Source organism: Colius striatus, chromosome 3 (assembly GCF_028858725.1).
Source record: "Colius striatus isolate bColStr4 chromosome 3, bColStr4.1.hap1, whole genome shotgun sequence".
Classification (NCBI taxonomy): domain Eukaryota; kingdom Metazoa; phylum Chordata; class Aves; order Coliiformes; family Coliidae; genus Colius; species Colius striatus.
The window spans coordinates 74,807,312-74,831,774 of record NC_084761.1 but is presented as its reverse complement, the minus strand read 5'-3'; the positions used below and the strand labels follow the sequence as shown (position 1 = coordinate 74,831,774).

Below are 24,463 nucleotides of genomic sequence, written 5' to 3'. Positions count from 1 at the left end.
ATTTGTTTAAAGAAGCCACCCTGTAGCTCCCCATGCTACCAAAGACCTGGCCCAGGCAAAACTACTTCAACAGCAGAAATGGAGAAGGGAAATTCACTAAGATGGAAACTTTTAGAAGTAATTATGCTTTAGTGTTACTAGAATAGCCTGTTGGAAATTGTGGATGCTTGGGGCTTTTTCCCATTTATCATGTAGAACCAATACAGATATGAGTGAGATATCTTCTGTTGTGGCTCCTGAATCAGCAAAAGATTTTCTTTAAGTGTCCCTTTTTTGCTAACATATATGATGAACTTCATGTTCGCAAGAGTAGTCTCATTGAAGTCAGTAGAGATTTAGTGAGTGAATTAGGCTAGAACGTGCCTGGTTAATTAAAAAGCATAAAGGTGAGAACTTCTAAACTGGCATCATTATATTGGTACCAATCTCAGCCTCAGAAAGCTTGCCTATGATAAAGAAGTGGGGGTGGGTGTCGATGCAGTGAAGTGCAGGGGTGTTATGTAAAGACATCTTAGTAGGCTGGATAAATTAATGGACTGACAGGAATATTTTGAAGCTTGACACAGGTAATAATTCCTGCATCTGGGAGGAAATAACTCCATGTGTCACTGCCTGCAGAGTGGAGTCCAACTGGAAATGCAGCAGACTGGCAGAAAGGGACCTGTCTGACCTAGTGGAGAGCAAGTTGAACGTGATTCAGCAGTGTTCTTGTGACAAAGAAGTCCAACCACTGGGTTTAGCAAGAATGTACTTAGTGGGTTGCGAGAAGTGATTCTTCTCATTCTATTCCGTGCTCATTAGACCACATCTGATGTGGTGTGTCCACTTTTAGACATTCCAGTATAGGACTTTGATATATGGGAGTGAGCCCAGCAGAAGACCATCAAGATGATTAAGGGGCTAGTGCATGTGATGTATGAGGATAGGGTGAGAACAATTCAAAGGGACATTCTCCTATCATCCACAAATCTCTAATAAGAGGCTCTGGAGAAGAGCCATGCTTGTCTGGGAAGTGGACAGGGATAGGATGAGAGGTGACAGATACAAGCTGGAACATGGGAAATTCTGACTGCATGCTGGGGAAAAAAAATACTATAAGAGTAGTATTGTAGCAAGGTTGTGCAATCTCTATCCTTGGAGATGTTCAGAATTCCGTTAAGTTCTTGAACGGCCTGCTTTCGTTGGACCCACTTTGAGCAGGGGGTAGGACTAGAGACCACCTAGGTGTGTCTTCCTACATGATTATGTATTTCTGTTTTTTTTTTTTTTAATTACTGTGCTTTTTCTCTTTGTGAAAGGAAGCATATAGGTAGAGGCTCCAACTCTTGTTGCCACACCTGTTAAAACTTTCCGCTGTAAACAAATTGAAGAATTTTGAAGTAGAAGTTTGTTTTTTTTTTTTTAAGTTCAGAAGTTTCCACTATTGTAAAACAATAGTGAATCCTCTTTCTTTTCAAGTCAGAGACTGTGTTTTTCTGGTAGCTGCAAAGCTGTCAGGGTTTTTTGGTTGAGCAAGTTTTAAGTTGGAACTCTGAGGGCGTAACTGATACAAGATCTGTAATGCTTCTTTAAACTGCATTTCTCTGAAATGGGAAGATAGTCTTTAAAATAGTTGGTTGTGAGATCCTTTGTACATTGCCAAGAAGTATTTTATCTGCTATGTATTTCAAGTCATGCCTATGATTTTAGGTAAGACAAGGTCTAGGCTTATTTCCTATAATTATGTAAAAAGGATGCTGAAATGCCATTACTGTGCATGGTTGGTTTTCTTAATTTTATATATGATGATTTGCATCATACCTTCCAGTTCGTACTGGAAAATAACGCAGAATGGATCTGTAGATCTTTGCCTTCAGATGAGTTTGTCTGTAAGTCACTTTAAGTCGCTTGGGAATAATTGGCTCAAAACAAAATGCATTTTCTAGGAAGCTTTAAGAAAACTACTTATTCTCACTTCTGAGGTGATATTTCTAAATTAATAGTTTACTTATAGTTTTATACCTGTTTGTTTGAACCATGTATCTGTTTTTCAAATTCTGTGACTGTAATATCAGTGTATATATATGCCATTATTAATTACCATTAATACCATATTATGTACCATTAGATCAGTATTACATAGATACTAATAAGCAGTAGTATTATGAATATTACTTAAATCTGTGGTTCAGAATACTTAACATATAATGTTAGTGATCATTTGACCAGACCTATGAGTTGACCAAGTATTGGTGGTGGGACTATTTGCGCAGGTAAGGCGAGATCTGTTGCTTATTCCTGTGTTAGCGGCACTCTTTCATGTTACTATGTATCCAGTTGAGCCCAAATTTCTAGTGACTGGTCTACGTATCAGTTGACAGAATCCTAAAGATTTTGGGAGTATGTGGAAAACAGAGGTCTTCACTAGAGTTAGGCTTGTTTGGTTGGTTTTGGTAATCTCTTTAAAATCCCAGGAAAGAGAGCAGTTACTGGTTACAGGACTGACTGAGTTTAATATTAGGAGCTGTAGCTACAAAATGGCACCCTCTGACCACAACTCTTCGTGGACCTAAGGAATAGTAGGAATTAGCTAATCCTTTAACCTTCCCAGACTCCCATTCATTCTTCTGTGCTCGTTTCCAGGAATTTGACTTTAATAGTAGTGTACAAAGCCTAAGGTTAGTTCACTCATTATGAAATTTAAATCAAGTTAACATTTTACAGTAGTAAATTTGTGTGACTATAAACTGCAAGGAAGTCCTGGTTAACAGTCCAGTCCTGAATTGTTTAATGGTCTTTCAGTTGCATTAAACTTGGTGTAGTTCTTAAGTTGTTCACCCATTAAATGGTTTATAGCTTGTTTAATAATCCTAGTATAGATTGCTGTCATTACTATACTTCATCACTTTTACACCAATAATTGCTGCTAATATTAAGCTGAGAAGATGCTTTTGGTTAAACTTTATCATTAATACACAGACTTTTTGTCTGTGACAAACTAGGTAAGACTTTGCTACAGTTTAGATAAGGGAGATATTTCAGTTATTTTATGGCAAAGAATTTTGGAAAGTGTTCTATAAGGCACTGTAGACTTGTAGTCCACTTTTGCACTCATGGCTTATCTGACATTTTCCCTTCAGATTGTATCAGTGTTGATACTTTTAATATTTGAGTTGAAGTACTCAAATACGCTTGCCATAAGTATTTCACAAAATTATATCTGTCATAAATAAAGTGCCTCTGTGAGCAGCAAAAATAACCTTGCTGAGGAGCAGATCTGTGTTAGTTTAGTGTGTTGTAACAGAATTGTACTTAGGCCATGGATTGCTCCCCTCTATTCTTTGAAGTGTCTGCACAGGAGAGTAATGTTGTGAATATCCTTGGCTATACAAGAAGCTTCTTTCAGTACTTACACTTTATTGGATACCATAAAACTCAGTTGCACAGTAATAGCTCCAGTTTGACTATGCTTCAGTCTGAGAGAGCTGAGCTCATACTATGTATTGTTCTTCTATTGGAAGGCTAATAGAGGCTATCTTGTCTATTGTCACAGTATGTATAGGAAACTCATTTCTGCCCATTATTTCATAATTTCTATTAATTATTAGCTGTAAGATTAACAGTTCCTTGGGAAGGGAAAATCTAATGATGGTATGTCTAGTTACTTTAGAAATCCAAGGCTTAAGTTAACATACTTTCAGATTCTGAAATACATTTGTACAGTTTATTTTATGAAGGAGGAAAAAAAACCCAAACACACAAACACATAAGTTCCTATTTGACTTAAAATAGGAAATTTAGTTCAAATATACATTGCTTGTTATCTTTAGCTGAAAGTGAACTGTAAGAAAACTTAAAAATAAGTTTTTGCTATGTTAGGATATGTAAAGGAGGCTATTGGGTGGGGGAAAAAGGTAGTGTATACAAATGGGAATCATGGTAGTAGTGCAGTATTTACTCCCTTTCTGGAAACTCCATGGTGTTTAGGTAAGCCTTTCCACTTGGGAATAGGGATGTCCATATGGGAAAGTAGAACTGAAAAACTGTTCTGAGCTATTTCTGCAAGTCTTCAAGGTCCAAGCTGTGAGTGAATTAGCATAATTGATTTTAAATGAGCTGAATCATATGGTTCCTTTGTTTTTTTGCATGTTTACAGAATGACTAATTCAAAGTATGGTTCTAACTGATTATTGAAGCATACTCTATCCTTGAGGTTTTTCAGTTGTTTTGCATCAAAGACAGAACTGCATAAAAAGATAAGTTCATCTTACATTCATGAAAAATTAGTTGTTCATTTAGATGTTCCTGGCTGGGGTTATCCACAACAGGAGTTCCTTGCACTGTGCCCATTCTGATGTTGAGTATCTCAGTATCACTCAGGTTTGGGCAGCACCTGCCCGTAATTAATGCTCTTAAGTACTATGAATATCTCTTGTGGTTAGACATAGGCTGTGACTGTGTAGGTGTCCTTACATCAGTATGGGAGTGTAAGTGTGCTGTACATAGCTTTTGTGGCACAGCTTTACCAGTTTAACCACACCATCTTTTAGTGGGACAAGCAATGATTGTATAACTGCTCTTGGGGCTTATGCGAGTGTAGCCGTGTCAGTTACACCTTTGCGTGTCCAGCAACAGTTTTGTCAGAAATAGTTTAGACCAACACAAGAGCTGAAGTTTCAAAATTCTTTTAAGCTGCCCTAAGGCAGTGCCAAGGAGCAGTGTCACGTTCCTCGTGCGGCCTGGTCTCCTTACTTCTGTGCTCCTTCCCTTTCTTAATGTGCGATATTTGTGGTGAAATCAAATTAGGTTAAAATTAAAGAAGATACTTACTAAGATAGCTTTAATTCATATGTTTGCTGTGCAGTTGTATGAACACTTGTATAAAATCCTGACCTTTCCTTTACATTAGTTCTACCTGGACCAAGAGGGATGTTAGACCTTGGCAGCGGTTAGACTGCTTAAGTTGCCATGCAAGTACAGTCTGTTATGTTTTTTGTTAGAGTGATGTTTTAACAGCTGAATATTAGCAAGAATAGGAATTTAGATACCTTAAATTAAAAAGAATTTAATAAAAGTTTGGTGATGTTCCAGGTCTAATTCTTGCAAAAGGAAGATATTTTTAATATTTGAGGTGTTTTGTGTCCTGGCAGGAAAAAAAAAAAAATCCCTCTTGGTGGTGTTCTTAGATGAGAACACGTGTAATGATACAGAATTTTTTAAAGCTGGCACAGGTTTAGTCTCCTTTTAAAACATTCTGTTACAGCGTCTTATCAAGATGCATTTAATAAGTAAAACTGATAAGTATGAAAATTCTGGTCTAAGCCTGTTACTGGTACTACAGAACTCCCACAGTATTCATATGTGTAGCTCCTTAGATGTATTAAAGTACAAGTTCTGTATTAGTAATATAGTATATGGATTAATAATTGAAAAAAGTATGCAAAAATTATGTCACATACTTTTACTAGAACAGGTACAACTCTGGGAAATATATGTGAATACAGTGAGACAAGGTGTGAAATGTGGAAGAACTTCAAGACTGGAATTGAATGCAGGGTCAAAGAATGCAGGAGCTTTTTATGAAAATGCATTTCTTTGTATTGACCTATCCTTATCTAGGAAAACTGCTCTTTAGTGTCCTTTAGACAGATGTGTTTTCTTTCTTCTCCTTGCCTTGCTCCAAACATTTGGTTGATGCACAGATGAGCATTGCTCTGTAAATAGACTGAAAGGGTGGAGTTTTCTGCTCAACACTATTCATTTAGTGTACTTGTGGCATTTTGCAAAATGGTGCTGTATGCATTTCACTATGGTAGTCAACCAGGTGATCTTTTGCAATAACTTTTTTGAGATGTTTGCGACTGATTTTGTTGTTGTTGTTTGTTTGGTTGGGTTTTTTTGATGGAGAGTAGGACTGTTGTTGTGGAATATAAAATGAGGGAGAGGATGAGAAGAGTTTTGAGACACTTGTAAAATCACAATACCATAGATTAATTTTGCTATCGTGGTTTCAGGCTGGGGTGGAGCATTTTTTACTTAATTTGGCTTATTTAGTATTGATCCTTATAGTACAAAATATTTGCGTTTTCAAAAGTACCTACTTTCCATTTGTAAATTGTAGCTACAAGTACATTTTTAGTAGATTTTAGGTAAGCTAAAATGTGTTTATTGCCAATTTACCTCAGAATAATCAATGTAAAATTCTGCTTGAAAGACCCCAAAATTTTTGTTGTTGATGCAATTGGGAAATAATTAGTGATAGAAAACACTTGCTTTTGAATGCCTTCCCCTGCAATCTAGTGGACTCAATCCTTGATTGAGAAAATTCTGAAGAATTTTTTCCTATTTATTCTTTAATCTTAAAAGTCTTTGCATGTATATTCTTTAACATTTCAAGACTTTTTCATGTTAAAGTTACTACTCTGAAAGTACTAAATGCTTACATAATTGAAGTACTTTGCTGCTTTTATTGCAACTAGACATGTTAACCTAGATACATCACTTACGATAGTGTGTCTTCTCAAGTTAGGGCTTTTCTGTTTTGGTTTAGTTTTTAATATACATACCTTTCTAGAGCTTGCCATGATTTTTTTTCCCTGTAAAACATAAATTAGCAGTACTTTAAATTAGCATAGAAAATAGCAGTACTTTATCCATTGTACACTATGTTGCACTTGAGATGGGGACCTGTAGAATCACAGATTACAGGTAGTTAATTGTTCTATGGAATAGTGGGGTTTTTTTGTGTTTGTTTTTTTTGTGAGGCTTTTTTTACCCTTGGAGTTATGCAGAAGTAACCTTTGGGTTTTGAATTCTGTTGGTTTATGTGTTTATAAATCCTGATTTATCATAATTTATACCCAGAGATACTTATTAGGAATTTTGGGCGTGGTATCTGAATATGTAAGGTGAGGCAGATATGCTTAGAACGTGCAAGTAATTATTAATTTTTTTAATTATTCTTTTTAGGAAAGTAACAGTGAATTGAAGATATAAATATTGCTAATAAACATATCTTCCTCTTTTGTTCTGACCCCAACAGTTTAAAATACATATATGCTAATGGATGCATAGTGGAGAATTTGATCTGTTAAATTTCTTGACACTTTTGATGTCTGAATAATAAAATTACTGTAGTATTAAGATAACGTCATGGAGAGTTACAAGGAAGACTTGGTTGGTTCTAGAGTAACCTCACTCAAAATTTCTCTTTTTTTGTATGCCATAGTTAATAGATCTGTTAGTAGATTTATAATGCGTTTTGTAGCCATGGCTGACGTGAATTTTTGGGGAGTTTTGAGTTTTCTCCTTTCATTCAAGAGGGTTCAACATACATGTCAAAAACTGCTGGGCATTTACTGAAAGAAAAAATGAAATACTTTTAAAACATCTTATTCCTCCATTTTTTTGTTAAATCTACCAATATCTGTTCCTACATTGCCAGCTCTGATAATAGGCATTTTTGTGCAGATTTACTTGAGGTTAACTTTTTTCTAATAGCCTACTTATCAACTTAACTACAACTTGGAGGCTTTTTAGAAAGCATAAAAACTCTGATGCACTTGTAATCTCTATTTCTAAAACAGTAATTACTTCTTGAAGACTGAAGGTAGTAGAAGACTTATCTCAAAATAGAAATTTTTATATGATTTTTTTTTTTCATGATAAATGTACTAAATAGTCTGTTTTTATGTGGGAAATGGATGTTGAGAAGAATACTGCAGTTTTCAGCATCTCAGCGTGCTTTTGTGATGTTGATATGTTATAGTTTTGGCTCTCTTTTTGCTTCTTATCTTCAGTGAAAGAAAACTTTTTAAGAGTAGAGGTACTGGAGTAGTGAATAACACAAAGAGTATTTTAAAGGCAGGTTGGAGAACGAAGAGATGGCATGAGAGAAGCTCAGGAGAAAGGGTGCGTTAACTGGAGAGAGAAGGCAGACCACTCTGAGGGACTCCTTTTTAAGGCCTGTAGATAAAGTTGGATAAAAAGAACAGAAGAGCTTGTTGTGATGAGAGTAATATTACAAGGTCCAGAGCTAGAAGGATTTCAGGAGAAGAGGAGGTGACTTGTGTGACGAAGTCTTCACAGTAGTGGAATTTTCTCTTCAAAGTTTCTTCTGGAGTCGATTTTGTGTTCTATACAGGAAAATATTCAGGTGTAAAACTAGATAGTGTAATTCTGGATAATTTTTTTTTAAAGAAGAGGCTGGCAAAGACAAGTCAAAATATGATCAATCAGTAGCTGCTGTTTGAAATGTGATTGAGTGTCCAATCTTCAGGAGATGCTCACAGATAACTCTTCATGAAGGATTGATTCCTTTTAAGTTACTTTTTTGAGATAAGGCTTTTCTGATGGATGTAAGTGCTTTTTGTGAATTTTCCTCAACTTTTCTGCCTCATGCCTTTAATCTCCATTTTTAGGTTTAATCTCTACAAGGCAGAGAAAAATTGGGTAAGCATAGCAATGCTTACTATAGCAATGACTATAGCAATGTATAAAGAGCATCAGTGGGTGGGATGGTCTAAAAGACGAGGAATCTTTTGACTGGAGCCCTAGTCTGAAGTAGGAAAGGCATTTAAAACAAAAAAAAGTCTATGCATGATCTGACTAGATCGTGGGGAAAAAAAAAAAAAAGCAGGATTGGCATCAAGCATTGTGTAATATGTTGCATTAACACTACTTTCTCCTATTTTTTTTGTCAGTCTTGATCAAAATAATTTCAGATCTGCTGATAGGAAATACTACTTATGTAGTGTTGGACTTGTAGAGTCCTAGAAAAGAATTTTGGTGTTGATGAAGTGTCTTTATGTTGGTGAGAATTACTGGTGGGAATTGTATTGTTTCAGAATTCAACTTCTTTGAGATTATGTAAATAATTCTACTTATGACTGCATCGCTCATATTTCAGGAATTACTAGACCAGTGATTTGGTCACCAAATTGTTATTGACTCAACAGGAGATGATGCTGTTCTTTTAGGCTTGTTATGGAAGCATAATGAAGTCTTGGTAGAAAATATGTTTCTATAAAATCATCTTATGTTGTGAGATCACAAACTGGTTCTTGAATTCTGTGCCTAGATCTTTGGTGTCAGTGGCACACTTCTTGAGAACTCTGCTGCTGTTAGCATTTTTGAGACAGCTCGGATGGTGGAGGCCAGGGATTTATTCTATTAGAGCTGATAAAATTAAGTAATTTTATCTGATGTGATTATCATTAAGGGAAAATATCATAGATGAACACTGTAAACTGAGTTGGATGAATAATCACTTCAGTACAGTTAAATATTAGTTATTGCTCCATGGATGAAGGAAAAGGAATTGGCAAGGTCAAGCTGAATTGCACATAAAAAGGTTCTTCAGCTATGTAAATAATAAAACTGCATTTGTTGCATGAAAGGCATGGTACAACTTAAGTACAAACTAGAAATTAAATTAATCCTTACACTGAAAGTGTAATATAGCCTGTCATTTTTTGTCAAGGTTCTGTGTGAGGAAAATAAGGACATAGAGATAGCTACAGCTGGGAAATCATGCTGTCCCAGCTGTGTGTTAATAGATTATAACTTTACCCAAATTGTAATTTAGAAAGCTTTTAACGATTGTGAGGTTGTGGAATGAAGTACCAGTTGGAACGGTGAGAGAAAAAGACTTAAAAGGGAGGTTGGAAAGCTTGCAAGAGGAATATGTTGCCTGTGGCTGAGTTCAGATTCAGGAAGAGAGTTTGTTATCATAGAATGGTAGGGGTTAGAAGGGACCTTTAGAGATTGTCTACTCCAACCCCCCTGCAGAAGCAGGTTCACCTAGATCAGGTCACACAGGAACGTGTCCAGGTGAGTTTTGAAAACCTCCAGAGAAGGAGACTCCACAACCTCCCTGGGCAGCCTGTGCCAGGGCTCCCTCACCCTCACAGTAAAATAGTTTTTCCTTATGTTTAAATGGAACATTTTATGTTGCAACTTCAACCCATTACCCTTTGTCCTGTCACTGGATATAACAGAAAAGAAGTGATGCCCCAACCTCCTGACACCCACCATTTAGATATTTGTAAATATTAATGAGATCCCCCCTTCAGTCTCCTCTTATCTAGACTAAACAGCCCCAGTTACTGCAGCCTTTCCTAATAAGAAAGATGTTCCAGTTCCTGATATCTTGGTGACCCTGTGCTGGACTCTCTCCAGAAGTTCTGTGTCCCTCTTGAGCTGGGAAGCCCGAAACTGAACACAGGACTCCTGATGAGACCTCACCAGGGCAGAATAGAGGGGGAGAAGAACCTCCCTCAACCTGCTGGCCACACTCTTCTTGATGCATCCCAGGGTGCCATTGGCCTTCTTGGGCACAAGGACACATTGCCGGCTCATGTTTAGTTTATTGTCAGTCAGGACTCCCAGGTCTCTCTCTGCAGAGCTGCTCTCCAGCAGGTCAACCCACAGCCTGTACTGGTGCATGGGGTTGTTCCTTCTGAGGTGCAGGACTCTGCACTTGTCCTTGTTGAACCTCATGAGGTTCCTTCCTCTCTGCCCAACTCTGACTTTGGTTGAGATCCCACTGAATGGCAGCACAGCCTTCTGGGGAATCAGCCAGTCCTCCCAGTTTGGTGTTATCAGCAAACTTGCTGAGGGTACCCGCTGTCCCCTCATCCAGGTCGTTGATGAAGATGTTGAACAAGACTGGCCCCAGAACTGATCCCTGTTGAACTCCACTGGCCACAGGCCTCCAACTCGATTCTGTGCCATTGATCACCACCCTCTGGGCTCTGTCATTCAGCCAGCTCTCGATCCATTTCACCCTCCACTCATCCAAGCCACACTGCCTGAGCTTTCTGATGAGGATGTTATGGGAGACAGTGTCAAAAGCCTTGCTGAAGTCAAGGTAGATGACATCCACTGCTCTTCCCTCATCTAGCCAGCTGGTTATGCACTCATAGAAGGCTATTGGGTTGGTCAAGCAGGATTTTCTCCTTGTTGACTTCCTTCTTGTTGGGAGGGCTGTCTTGCTGGGACAGTCAGTCTTCTGCTGCTCAGTATTATGGAAACAAAGCTTTGGAAGAAAGCTGTTTTGCTTGCTTTTTGATTGAGCAACTTACATTAAAATCTAAAACATGTTTTAAACCATAATTTCATCAGTTCTCTTAATAACTTCTCTGATGTCTTAGCTGAGGTCATGAAAGATAGTGCAAGATGTGATGCAGAGCTTAAAACAAAAAAGTTAGTTTATAGGTGTAAATTAGTAAACCAGAACTATTACATTTAGTATATAGTTAACACTTGATTTCTGAGATGTATGGTCTGTTCTTATGTTGTAGTGTGGTTGATTCTTTGGATTTTGAGGTTCAGTACTTGGCCTGAACTATGCAGTTGCAGGTGCTGCCTCATTTGTGTGGGCTGAAGGGTTTTCACTCAAGTTGTAGAGACTAATGTTTGTAACTATAGATGCAAAAAGCTTCGAAGTCACTGTTGGATATATTTAGTGAAATGTATTATTAGAGGCTTTTAGTATGGTGAAACCTTTACTTAAACCTTGATTTTTTCTCTTAATCTGTGAGCATCTCTGGTGAGGAGAGCTCCCTTTGCTGAGTGGAATTGGATCTACATAACATTTACAAGGAAGAAATAGAGGTCATCTCCCAGCTATGTTTAGTGAGTTCTGCATCCTTAACGATTCACATCATTGGTGATCCAAGAACCAGTTGATGGCAACCATCAGCTTTCTCTGGGGTTTAACTCTTTTTCTCATAGCTATCAGCAACAAGGTTTACTCTGAGGGAGAAATGAAGGACAGCTGCACAGGGATATTTTGACCTGGAAGTAGTTGGGACAATTTTAAAGGATCTGGGAAGACAATATGGGTTCTTGAAGAAAAGAACGTAAGATTCAGGAAATAAGTGTTGCAGTCAGTGAGCACGGTATACAGAAATAGCAGAATGGACAAACCTGCAATACTTACCTCTGAAAACTTCATGATAGACATTTCTAAAAGGAAATTCTACTTTGTATTGCCCTAAAAAAAGTTACTGGACAGAAGATTTGTACGAATTTCACTAACACTGTTCTCTAGACTTAGAAAGCAAGTTCAATGGAATGCGTAGTTCTGACTGGATGCTTCTGAGAGTCAGTTTCTGGAAAATACGTGTTTTTTCCAGTGTCAAAATGGTGTGTTTTATAGGCAAGTTGGTATGGATTGGGAAAGTGTTGAGGAGATGACAATGAAATTCGAGGTATAATTAAATTGTACTGTATGCCTAAATATTAAAGATAAACATAATCTTAGGCAAGAGTATGGTATTCTATTTAGATCATTGTATTGTTTAAAAATAGTCAGCAGTCCATTTAGGAAATTCTTCCGGTATTCCAGCAAAAGTGACAGTTGTCAATCATTAATTTCTCTAAAGAAAAAATCCCAATGTATAACTTTATCAATTTAATTTTATACTTTAAGAACTATAGATTCATAACTAAGGATTTATAACTAATAGCTGACTTGGAAGACCACCTTTTAAAAAATGTTACAACTATGACTTTAGATATTATATTACTGAGTTGCTCTGCTTGTTTTAGTGATGCTATAAACAATATTATTGACGTTTCTAACGCTTCACAAATCTTTTTTTTAATGAAGTAAAATTTCAATTGGAAGATTGTTATTTACTAGTATCTTTTGAACTACTGTTCTAAAAATTTACAACATGATGTTTGGGGGGAAGTGTGTCAGATGCTTACTCATTATTCTTTGTTTCTCTTTTTATTTTTAAGACGAGCAAAAACCAAATTAAAGTAGACCTTGTAGATGAGAATTTTACAGAATTAAGAGGAGAAATAGCAGGACCTCCAGACACACCATATGAAGGCAAGTAATGTTTTTGTGTATGTAATCATTGTACACTTAAAATCACGTGTCTTGATGTTTTGTTTTTAAAATTAATTTACAGTAATTTAGAAATTTTGTAAAATTAATTTACAATACAGCATAAAAATGAAGAGTGGTTTTCAAGTAGTCTCGATTTTTAAAGATATGATTTTTAAGCATGAAAAATTTTTCAATTCAACTTCTGTGTTGCTTGAAGACAGAACTGTTCTACAGTAGGGTAGTCTATTCCATAGCAAAGGTTAATCTACATATGTAAGCTCTACAATGTAATTGGTATAATTCTGACTTTTGTTTGTTTACTGTCTTGGCAGTTTAAGCTCCTTTAACATTGAAGCATCAGGAAACTGAGCTTCAAAATCTATAGAACAGAATCTACCTGTAATGTACTTCTGTAATGTAATGTAACCATGTGTGTACTTCTGTGATCTAATGTGGTGGTCATTCAAAAACATACTGTGTTTTCCTGTCTCAAGGAGACATGCTATTGCAAGTTAAATTTGGGATCAATCTCTAGCATCCATATGTCCCAATACCTAATTTATACTGGAGAGGAAGACTCTATAGGAGAACTTCATGTTTGTAGCTGCCTTCCAAAGTTACACCTCGCTGACTTTTATTAAAACTGTTATCAGTAATAATACATCTCTTCAGTCTGGAAAAAGCAAGATAGCTTAATACATATAGGCACTTTAAGAGAAGCTAATATGGCATGCTTTATCAGAGATGCCAAATTGCTCAGTAGTGCTGGTACTTGTAAACTTTGTGTGTAATAGTCAGACACACTTTCTGTTGAAGTTCCTTGATGATTTTATATGTTTTGTTTATTTCAAATTTTTTGTTACTTTGAAATGATATTTTATTCAGACTTTCCATGCCAGGTACCTACTCTGATTTGAGTTTGAACTTCCAGTAAAAAAAAAAAAATCTCAAGGAATATTACTGGCAAATAAATTGTTTTGATGGAAATTGAAACAGGTTTCCAAGTGTTTTTTCCCCTAGTTGCTCCATGTCTTGGAGCTACGAAGGGACTTGAGTATTGTCCAGAGACCAGACGCATGATCATTATTTTGTAAAATAAATCTTCATCAAGTGGGGAAAATACCTGAAAATTGCTGTGTGGTTGTATATGCACTGCTGAAAATCTAGTTGTTGCATCTTCACTAATTAGGGAATCCCCTGTGGCTGCATCTCTGGGCTAGGAGCCACTGGTGCAGCAGCACTGGACTTGAGAGCACGGAGAGTCTCCCCAATACACCCCTCCCCACCCCTGCCTCCCAATGGACCCTAGGACAGATAAAAGTTGAGGAAGCAGCCTAAGAGAGGTTGACACTGGAGAATATTGGGCAGTAGTAGAAGATACTGAAAACTGAGGAGAAAAGAAATGAGCCTGGAGGGGACACAGAGTAGAAAAGTAGAAGTATCTGTAGTGGTAAGGAAGCCCATCTTCAAAACTTGTCCTCTGCTGGCTAGCCAATAATCATAGAATCGTAGAATGGTAGGGGTTGGAAGGGACCTTTAGAGATAATCTAGTCTAACCCCCCTGCAGACCTAGATCAGGTCGCATAGGAACATGTCCAAGCAGCTCTTGAAGGTCTCCAAGGAAGGAGACTCCACAATATTTCCCACTTCTCCCTCTTCCTTCTGTCTCCCCCTTCTCTCAGTCCTCATCTCATCAGCCACTAGTGTTTAGTTGATAGAAGATAATGTCTGGAAAGAAGATAATTTCTTCTAGTTATAATATGTGCCTTCAATTTATAAGAACTATGCTGTGGTCCTATAATACAGTCATGCAGGTGATCTACTTAGAAGTGGACTGTACTGTTTAGTTTAATAGTTCTTTTGCAAATGTAGTTGGTCTTGTGAAACTGGGTCTTCTACCCAGATGTCAAAAAGATTCAAAATTTTAAAAATTACAATTGGGTACAAGGAAATAATCTGAATGGGGAGGGAGAGTGCTTTGGGGTTTTTGGTGTTAAGGGTGGGGTTTTTTTGGTGGTTTTTTTTCTGTTTGAGCACAACCCTCCCTGGGTGAGCTGGTTTGTCACAGCTTGCTGTTCTTTTTTTCCCTCCAAGTCAGCATTACCTCAGAGCTTATAAAGTTGACCTTTTTTTTTGAGGATGTAGTAAGAGTTGCTTGAAATGAAAGATGTATTCATGTGTCACAAAAATTAAAAATTATATAGCAGCTCATGAAGAGGGTAAAAAAAAATTGAATGCCTGTCTGCAGAACTGGGTTCTATGTTATGCTGGATAATTCAGCTAGGCTAAAATTTCACAAGCTGAGCTATGTATTCACATATTCAGCATATCCTGCTAGTGAAAATCAGCCATATATGTAGTGTGGAATTTGTTGATGTGAAATACATATTTGCATACTTACATATGAGCACATTTAATGATTTGGATATTGTAAATAACCCTTTTAGGGGGTCTAAAATGATTTTATATTCTGATTATGGCAGGGGTCTCATAGAAAAGAAACATGATTGTATGCTTGCTTTTATCTAGAAGGCATATGCACCAAGGAGCAAAATGCAAATTACGGCAGCCCAGTTTCTGGTGTTTCCTGATACTTGAGTAATTTACTTTGGAACGTTAATATTTCTGTAACATAGCTTTATGCATTTGTTCCCTTATGTAATTATGAAGGGCTTTCCAGTGTGTAGTTTACATTTTATGACTAATGCAGTAATTCATGCTGCATAATTACTGAGTGATCTCTTGTCATTTGTAGTCTGACCAATGACACAGCAAGAAACTACTTTATGAAGAAAAGCTACTTAATGCAGTTGTTTAGGTCAGACCATTCCATGATACAGGAGGGAGTTGTAGGACCATTGTGAAGAGAAACAACAGTAATATTTATTGTTGACCACAGTTGGTGAGGTACTTGGAAACAAGCTGCTGCAGCAAAATTCTTCTATAGGTGATGTCAGGACATTGGTTTAAGTGTGACTTGAGAGGAAGAATGCCCTCTATCGTTGTCAAATTTTACAGCTTTTTTCTGTCAGTAGTGTCAACTCACACTGATCAATTTATCAAAACACTACAAGAAAAAGAGTTTAAAGAGTTTTCTCAAGAAAAAGAGTTTAAACTTCCTGGATTGTGAAACATGCTCCAGTAGCAGTACAAAAGGAATATTCTGCCATTGCTGATTAATTCAATCTTGAGTATTAAAAACCTACGAAAAAGCCATAAATATGCATGCTCCTTTAAAAAAAAAAAAAAAACAGCAGAAATATTGGCGTGCAGATGTTAGCATAGTAAATATAGTACTAAAGAAAAAATACACAGATGTGTTCAGTTGAAGTCTTGAAGGCTATGTTTTTAACTTCAGTGCACAACCACCATATTGTATAAATAGTATTACCAACTTCTTAGTCTGTACAGTTTTAAAATCTTTTGGACTTGTACATTCTAGGTGGAAAACACTGGTATCTGACTGGCCTGTTATGCAGAAGGCTTTTGATAGTCTCTTTTAAAAGGCAAATGTTAATGGTAAGCAGAAGAATTGGTAATATTGAAGGATAGATTTGATATTTCCTTACAAAATGGTGTGACAGTGAAGTCATACAGGAACTGATGAATTTTTGCCTTCCAAGAACAGTGTGACATCTGGTTTCTTAGGAAAAAATTGCTGCTGAATTATACTTCAATTCAGACAAAAAGAAAAGCAAACTTTGTATATCTGTTGCTGATGTACATGTCTTCAAAAATATTTCACCTGTGCTGTCCTGTAAGCAGACAAGCAATCAACTTGGACATTAACTATTATAGTTATGGATTTATTAACCTTTCTCCTATTGTATTTTCTGTTAAATCTTCTCAAGTTACTGTTTTATCAAGTGAGCAAAACCAGCTTTAGAAAAGTGTAAAATACCAAACTGATACTAACCAGTTCAAGGTGTAGTGCATCAGATTCAGTTATATTTTTGAAGTGACAAGTGTTAGTAGCTGCTAACTTGCATTTTGGCACAGATCAAGTATCAGAGACTATAACTAACTGTTCAGAGTGTTCCTTTTGAGTGTGTATTTTTTTTATTCTTGCAGCCTATATTTGAGACTACTTGAGAGCTGGTTTTGTATAGACTGGCTCGCAACAGGGTAAATCACTCAAAATCCCAAAGGAAACAGATTGCAGATACTTCAACTTTAATTCAAAGGAATTTATAAATGGTATACTGAGAGAGTGAAAAGATTTATTTCAGGAGGACAGCAGCAGAATAAGGGAAAAAAAGCAAATGAGAGGGTCTTTCAGTTTCTGTAAAACCTAAATGTCTAAATTGGTGTATGTGTTTTATTGCACTCTGTTCTTTTTTTGTCATTAAACTACTGCCTGGCAGATTATCTTCAGTGGGCAGGCAAAAATCGTTTGAGACTACTACCAATACTTACGTCTTCCAGAGCAGACTTGAACGTTGAGAAGACTGTACTTGAAATAGATATAGGTAAATGAAGGAAAATTAAGAGAAAAATGAGAAATGTTTAGAAAAGGGAAGCAGAAGATGATTCTGTCCACCAAGCTCATACCATCCTTTATTGCGTGCTGTAATCCTGCAAATTTATTAAAGATACTAGTGTGTCAAAGTGTTTGCAGAATTGGAGTAGAAATAACTACTTCAGACAGTAACATAGAACATAGTGGAAGTAGCACTGGAATCCTGTTTTTCCCCCAAAGTGTGGGAGATTTTCTTAAATGACTTATTTCTCCAGAAATTTTAAAATTCAATACAGTTAATTACAGTTGTCTGTTTTGAAGAAAAATTATTGGAATTGAGGTATTGGAAAAGAGTCAAAACAACGTTAAATCCCATATTGAACCTGAACTTTCCTATGGCCTGCTGATTCTTCTGTTTGGGGAATATTTGGTTCCTATTTTGGAATATTTTACTGAAATAGAGCATGGAAATTGCAATATTGGAGAATGTACACATGTGCTTGTGAAAGTACAAATTCGGATTTGCATAAACAAGTTTAACTTTATTAGATTTCATGTTCATTAATTTATCAAATATATGAAATTTAGAAATGTCTTCTAGCTAATACTTTGGGAAAATTTGAATTACTTGAAAATCTGTCTATTCAGAAGCGTGTTATCATGAAAGAGTAAGCTTGAGTAATGTTCTTTTGTTTTAATTTCTAGCTTGTTCTTGTCTTTTGCAGGCGGAAGATATCAACTAGAGATAAAAATTCCAGAAACATATCCATTTAATCCTCCCAAGGTACTGTGAACACTTTTATGGATAAAGTAATTTAGCATGTTGGGTTTGAGTTTTCTTACTTATTTGCTTCTGTGTGGTTTCTTTGTACTACCTACCTTGCTCTTTTTTTTTTGTCTCCTCTGGACAGTCGTTGGAGCTGTCATCCTTAGGTAGAAATAATGCAGGATGCATAGCTGTACCCAGTCACAAGTACAGTCTGATTATTCCTTAAAGTACAGTTCTAGGGTGGTGCACGTGCCTTGTTATTGACCCTCATATCAATTCTTTTTTGCAAAATAAATACAGTTTCCAGATAGCCATACTCTGTTCATCAACTAAAATCTATCCTCTCTCCCCTTCAGTATCATTAAAGAAATGCTGTAATAGATATTTATTGGTTCTTTTAATTTCTTTGACTCCATAACTTATGTTTCATAGAGTCCTGGGTCTAACGTACCAGGTTTCTAGTAGTAATTAAATAGTAAGCTGTGAAGTTGTGTGACTTGAAGAACTAATAGAGAAATACAGCGGTCTTACTGCAGCTCCATTGAAGGAGTCCATAAAACGTGCACATGGATGGGTGACTGACTTCACCAAAGCCATTTTTCCTGTCTTACCCTTTTTGCAGTTCATTGCCCTTTCAACTTTACTATCTCTTTCTAGCACTTACATTTATGATTCTACTTCCCTCCTACCTGGATCAATCTGAATAGTGTTCTCTTCAGCCATGTGCAGCGGTTCAGTGGTTTCTGTTGAATCGGCAGACTCCTAAGTTACCTGACTCCGCTTTTTGATTGGTTTTCTGTTTGTCTGAAAGACGTCTTTGAACTAAGAACATGTCCTAGCTCCTGATTATTTTCACCCTAGTATGTAATATTGAGAAGGATCTGAGGAAGGGGAGGAAGAGAGAGCTGCCAATAGCTTGCAACACCTTGGCTCTTTCTCCTTTGAATGACTTCCTTGAGGCTGGAGTGAAATACACAGGAAGTCTTAATGAAATGTCTGTTGGTTTCAGTTCTTTCATCTGCATGTGGTCTGACCAGAGTTAAAATAAGGAAAACTGAAACAGGTCATAGACACTGAAAAATGGGTCTGTGGACCATGGTTTAATTGCCGCTTTAGGGCTTGATGGTTTCCATTTCCAAAGCTTATAGACAGGTCTTGGAAGCTCAGTGACTTACTGTAAGCGTAGCACTGCTTGTTCTTGAGTTTGTAGTCTTGAATTGGAGACAGTTTTGCTTGAGCCTAGCCCTGCCTTTTTTCTGAAAGATTTCTTTATCTTGTTCAATATGTGCTTTGACAGCCATTGTTAGCTGTCGTTCACTGTGAGAAATTGCCTGGTGTTTACACGGCATTTTACATTTTCAAAGTCATTTACAGTCCTGAGCTAGTTAATAAGTGCCTTAGCTGACATGATCTTTTCTGTCTTGGAAAGCAGAAGCATTTTAGTCTTGCCTATTTATACAACATGTTTGCTCTGTTTTTTTTATTGTAGTCCTGTATGTGTAGTCTTTTGCTGTAGTGCCTGAGAAATAATGTGTTCTCTGCACTGATTTGCATGCAGATCAGGGGCAAAAGTTGAAAGATCTGTGCTATAAGTAAAATCTTTTTTAAGAGTTTGGGGTGAGGAGGCAGAGATGAGAAACATAGGTCAAAATCACTAGAAGGCAGTTAAAGTGCAATCTGAAGTAAAGAATGTGAGGAAAATGAAGGAGAAATTTCTAAAGGCATGTATATGTTACTTTCAGAGGACACCTTTGGATTTTGACACTTTCTTTTAAAAGAAAATGCTGCTTTTAACTTTCTCAATGCCTTTAAAAAGACAAAAAAAAAACCAAAGCACCCACAAACCAAACCCAAACGCATTCTAGTCATGCTTGATGAGCATGAATGCACTTTAGTGTATATCCTGGTTTCAGCTGAGATAGCGTTCAGTAGCTGGTCCTAGTATCTGGTACAGGATTGTGTTTTGGATTTAGTGTGAGAATTATGTTGATAACACACTGACATTTTGGTTGTAACTAGTCAGTGCTTGACTGAAGGACTTCTCAGTTTCCCATGCTCTGAGAGCAAGCAGGTAACACAGGAAGCTGGGAAGGGGGCATGGCCAGGACAACTGACCTGAACTAGCCACAGGGCTATTCCATACCATAAGGTGTCATGGCCAGTGTATGAACTGGGAGGGATTGGCAGGGAAGGGTGAATCGCTGCTCAGGTTTCAGTCAGCGGCTGGTGAGCAAGTGCATTGGGCACCAATTTTATTGGGGTTTAATTGCCTTTCATTTTGTTACATTCCTTTTCATTACAATTCTTCTTATATTATTGTTGTTACGATAATATTTTATTTCACTTTGTTGGTTGAAGTAAGAACAATTTAATAAGTAAGTTTTACTTTTTTCCTCTGATTCTCCTCATCTCATGAGGAGGGAGATGAGTGAGCAATCAGCTGTATGGTGCTCAGTTGCTCTCTGGGGTTGAACCAAAACAGAGTGAAAATAAGGATATGATCAATGAATGAATGCTGGGACACTTGCAACCACGGAGGAAAATAACTGTAATCAGCTGCAGTTTTGCTTTGTTGAAGAGCTTTCTGCATATGGTAGTGAGACTGGGTGGTGGTAGCACCAGTAGAATCCATCAAGGATATTTTGGTAATGGTTTTGTAGCTACTAACAATTTAGCAAACAGTGAGATCCAATGCCTACGTTAAGAGTTGAGGGATCTCTTTCACTTAATTATAAGCAGACTTTCTAGCATTTACAATGTTGGAAGTTTTAGGGCTGTATTTAACCATCCGCTTATGTTGAAACTGATACAGCTGGAGAATATTTCTAAATAGCTTTATGTGATGCAGGGATATGCATATATGCCAGTATTTGGGAAGCAGTTAGGAATGAGTTTGGTGTCCTCAAATGGGCAGAGGTCTGGCTTTGAGTAAAGCAAAGCTATGTCTGACAAATGGCCTTACCAACCTCAAAGCCTACTAAGTAGTATCACACGTCTTAATTCTGCTTTTTTTTTAGCTTGACAGTTCATAATTTATCTCTTTATAATATGATAAGAAATGGTGCATTTAAAATGTTTACTTGGATTGAATAACCATTTTTGTTTTTAAAAAAATTTGTGTCTTCTAGGTGCGATTTATCACCAAAATATGGCATCCTAATATTAGCTCAGTCACTGGAGCCATTTGTTTGGATATTCTGAAAGATCAATGGTAAGAGTTTCCATATGGATTTAAATTTTCAAAATCAAATATACCAGTGTCTTGGGTAGGAGGCAACAGCTCATGTTGTCTTTCACTTCACATTTGTAATTGGAAATGTCCTTAAGGCTTAGAATATTTCAACACAGTGTTTTGAGTTGAAAAGATGCAAATGAAATGATTGAGTGGTAATTTTAGAAAGTACTAAGTAAATATTATATGTAGAGAGAGCTTTTACAAAAATTTTCACACTAGGATTAGGGTGAAAATTTCATTGTTGTTGATGTTTTGGTGGTTTTTGTAGAAATCAGTATTTTTATGTTAACTCTTTTCCATTAACAGAGGATACCCACTGCCTCCTAAATTTAGTTCTTTTGGCCTCCCGAGGTGTGAACAGAAAGAACCCAAGTGATTATGTTCATTCTGGTTCTTGACTTCTACTTCCAGATAAAAATTAGTTCTGACAGAGCTAAAACAATGTATGAAGTGAGTCTGGAGTACCAAAAGTAACAGGTCAGCAACAGGAAAAAGAGAAGAGGCTGGCCACACTGATTCTGTTTCATGATTGTCAATGATTTTGTACTTTTGTAAACCATCTGCCTTTTAGTGGCTGGTCAGTTGCTGAATATTGGTTGCTTAATGTTACTGAATAAGTTTTAATAGCCAAAATCTGTGAAACAGGCCTCTAAGTGTCCAAACTGTAACATCTGAACTCGTTCACTTGTTTTCCCAAGCGATATATTCCATGTGGTTTGATGATTCATTTGAACCAGTTGTATGATAGACATGATATCTAACATGAATGGAATCCATCTTTGTTGTTTTCCTCCATGTCTGCCTCAAGATAATAGGACTATAATTCACCATCAGATAATACCAGTATCTAATCCAGGTTCAAATGCTTGTAAACTTCATCAAGGCTGCTGTTAGCCAAGCAGACATCAGTTGGGTTTGAAGGCCTGAACTGAGCTGAGGTCCTGCAGGTGACACATCCAGTACATTCATCTTTACAAAGTGAGAAGATGATGCAAATCATGTGGCCCAGGATAGTGTAAATTACCAAAATGAAACCGTAATAATAAGCTGTTGGCTTTTAAATTTTGTTAAATGCATGTGTTTTTTGCAGTCTTGCAAAAAGACTGCAAAGTTGATGTTCTTCTAGGCAGTAAAATCCTTCACCATACATGCTATTATGGTAGAATTTTTTTATTAGTAAAGCCAGTGCACTGTCATACCTGCACCTAGTCATTTATACCACCCTACAGCTATCCTGGAGATGAATGACACTTCAACTGTGCAAGAACAGTTTCCTGAGAGATCGTACTCTGGACCAGATTAGTGAATGGGCGAGAGGTTGTCTGGTTGGTGTGTTGGGATTTTTTTGGGGTTTTGATTGATTGTTTTGAGGTTGTTTGGGTGTTTTAGCAAAAGAAATTCTGGAGGGCGTTTTCAAGGGGAAATGTTACACTGATTTAGAGCACTCAAACCTGCTGTCCCAGCTGGGCTTTTTCTCACTGAGGACAAGGTTTAAGTAGTGAGGAAAGCAAAAATTCCTTGTTTCTAACAGCAAAGGTGCTTAATGTGGAACTACATCCCAGCATTGTTAATATTCTCCTGAGAAGAATTTATCCAGAGTTTTTAATCTCAGGCCTTGGGGGTTGTTTCTTCCACCTTTTGGTGCTCCTTTATGGACTGTCTAGTTGCTTTACTTGTAATATTAAGATATGTGACTTTTAACATGTGTCTTCAAGGCTAATCTTTCTACACTGAAGCCCCTAAACGTCATGTTTCTCAAAAATAACACTTAACTAGCATTTTCCTCTAGAAACTCTGAGGAAAGACAGTGCCTAGTAGAAGTCAGACTCATTTGTTACATTCTGAATTAAAAGGAAAGTAATTTAACAGCTTTTTTTAAAACAAACAACTTATCTTCATATTACTTTAACATATTCCTTGATTGGTGGGATTTTTTTTGTGGAGAAAGATGGGTGATAGCAGTGGACTGGGATTCAGAAGACCACATTTTAGTCCTCAGCCCTGGAACAGGTCTTCTGTTGTCTTTCAGCATTGCCAAACATGACTTGAAGCAGTATCACCAAATTCAGTATTATCCTAAAGTTCTTGCTTTATAGTGAAGCAGTTAATAGCTTTAAGGTGAAAGTTTCTGGCCTTTTCAGTGGCCGAAATGCAATAAAGACTTAAAGAAATCATGAATGCTAACTTAATTAAAAAAAAAAGAAAAAGGTTAGTCTAAACAATTGAGGTTTGACAAGGAAGATCAGGTGATTTGACATGTGTTCTTATAATTTTTATAAATTAGGTCTTACACAGATAGCTTAATCACAAAATCACAGAATTTCAAGGGCTGGAAGGGACCTCAAAAGATCATTTAGTGTTAATTCTGCCTGACAGAAAAGAACTTTAATACTTTCCTTCAAGATGTATACAAAGTAGGAATACCAAAAAAAAGAACTTGTCTTCTGTCTATTTAAACTGTCTGACACACGGAGCACCACTATTATGCCTCTTCTATACTATTAAACTCTTCCTTTAAAACATTGTCTTCATTTGAAAGCAGTAAGTATTTCACAGAGCTTGGTGAGGAGAGGCTTTCCTGTATACTGTAATCCATTTCAAATGATTCTTTGTTTAGTGATCCTTTCATTTTCTAGTGGTGCTCTCTAAGTTTTGTTTGTCTTTTCATCCTAGAATGGTAAATGAAGTCACTTGAGCATTGTTGAAGTTCTTGTCAAAGCCTCTGCTCCTTTGGAGAAGAGGAAACTCTTGTGGCTACCTCCATCCTTTCTTGTTTGAAGGTTTTTTTAGTATTGTGATAGACAACACTTTTTTTTTTTCCTGAAACTTCCTAAGCCATGTTGATAGTTGACGTTGTTTCAATAAGTTGTTTCTTGTTCTTCAGTGTATGCTGGTTTAGCTACTTAAACTGAGAAATGCTCATATCACAATGTTAAGTTTGCTGCATGTGTAGGTCAAACAATCATTTCATTCAAATCATAGCTTCATTAAAAAGCAAACAAACAAAAAACCCCAAGCAACACTCCCCAACCTTTGTAATTTTAATACCTAATGGATTTCACCAGGTAAATGGGGAAAAACACAGTTCTGAAGTACTCAAATGTCTGTGTTCTAGAAAGTATATTTATTCCACAGTCTCTTGTCAAATCTTTCAGTAACAAGCGCTGTTTCTGAAGT

The 24,463-nt window shown here is 36.8% G+C and overlaps 1 protein-coding gene across 2 annotated transcripts in view; it reads left to right on the top strand.

Moving 5' to 3' along the window:
- The window catches only part of UBE2K (ubiquitin conjugating enzyme E2 K), a 44,805-nt gene that overhangs the window by 5,721 nt on the left and 14,621 nt on the right, over nt 1–24,463 (top strand). For both annotated transcript variants that reach the window (XM_061992072.1, XM_061992071.1), the window contains exons 2-4: nt 12,730–12,823; nt 18,008–18,066; nt 21,180–21,262. In XM_061992072.1, coding sequence (XP_061848056.1) covers nt 12,730–12,823; nt 18,008–18,066; nt 21,180–21,262 — 236 coding nt within the window. The remainder of the gene's footprint in view (nt 1–12,729; nt 12,824–18,007; nt 18,067–21,179; nt 21,263–24,463) is intronic.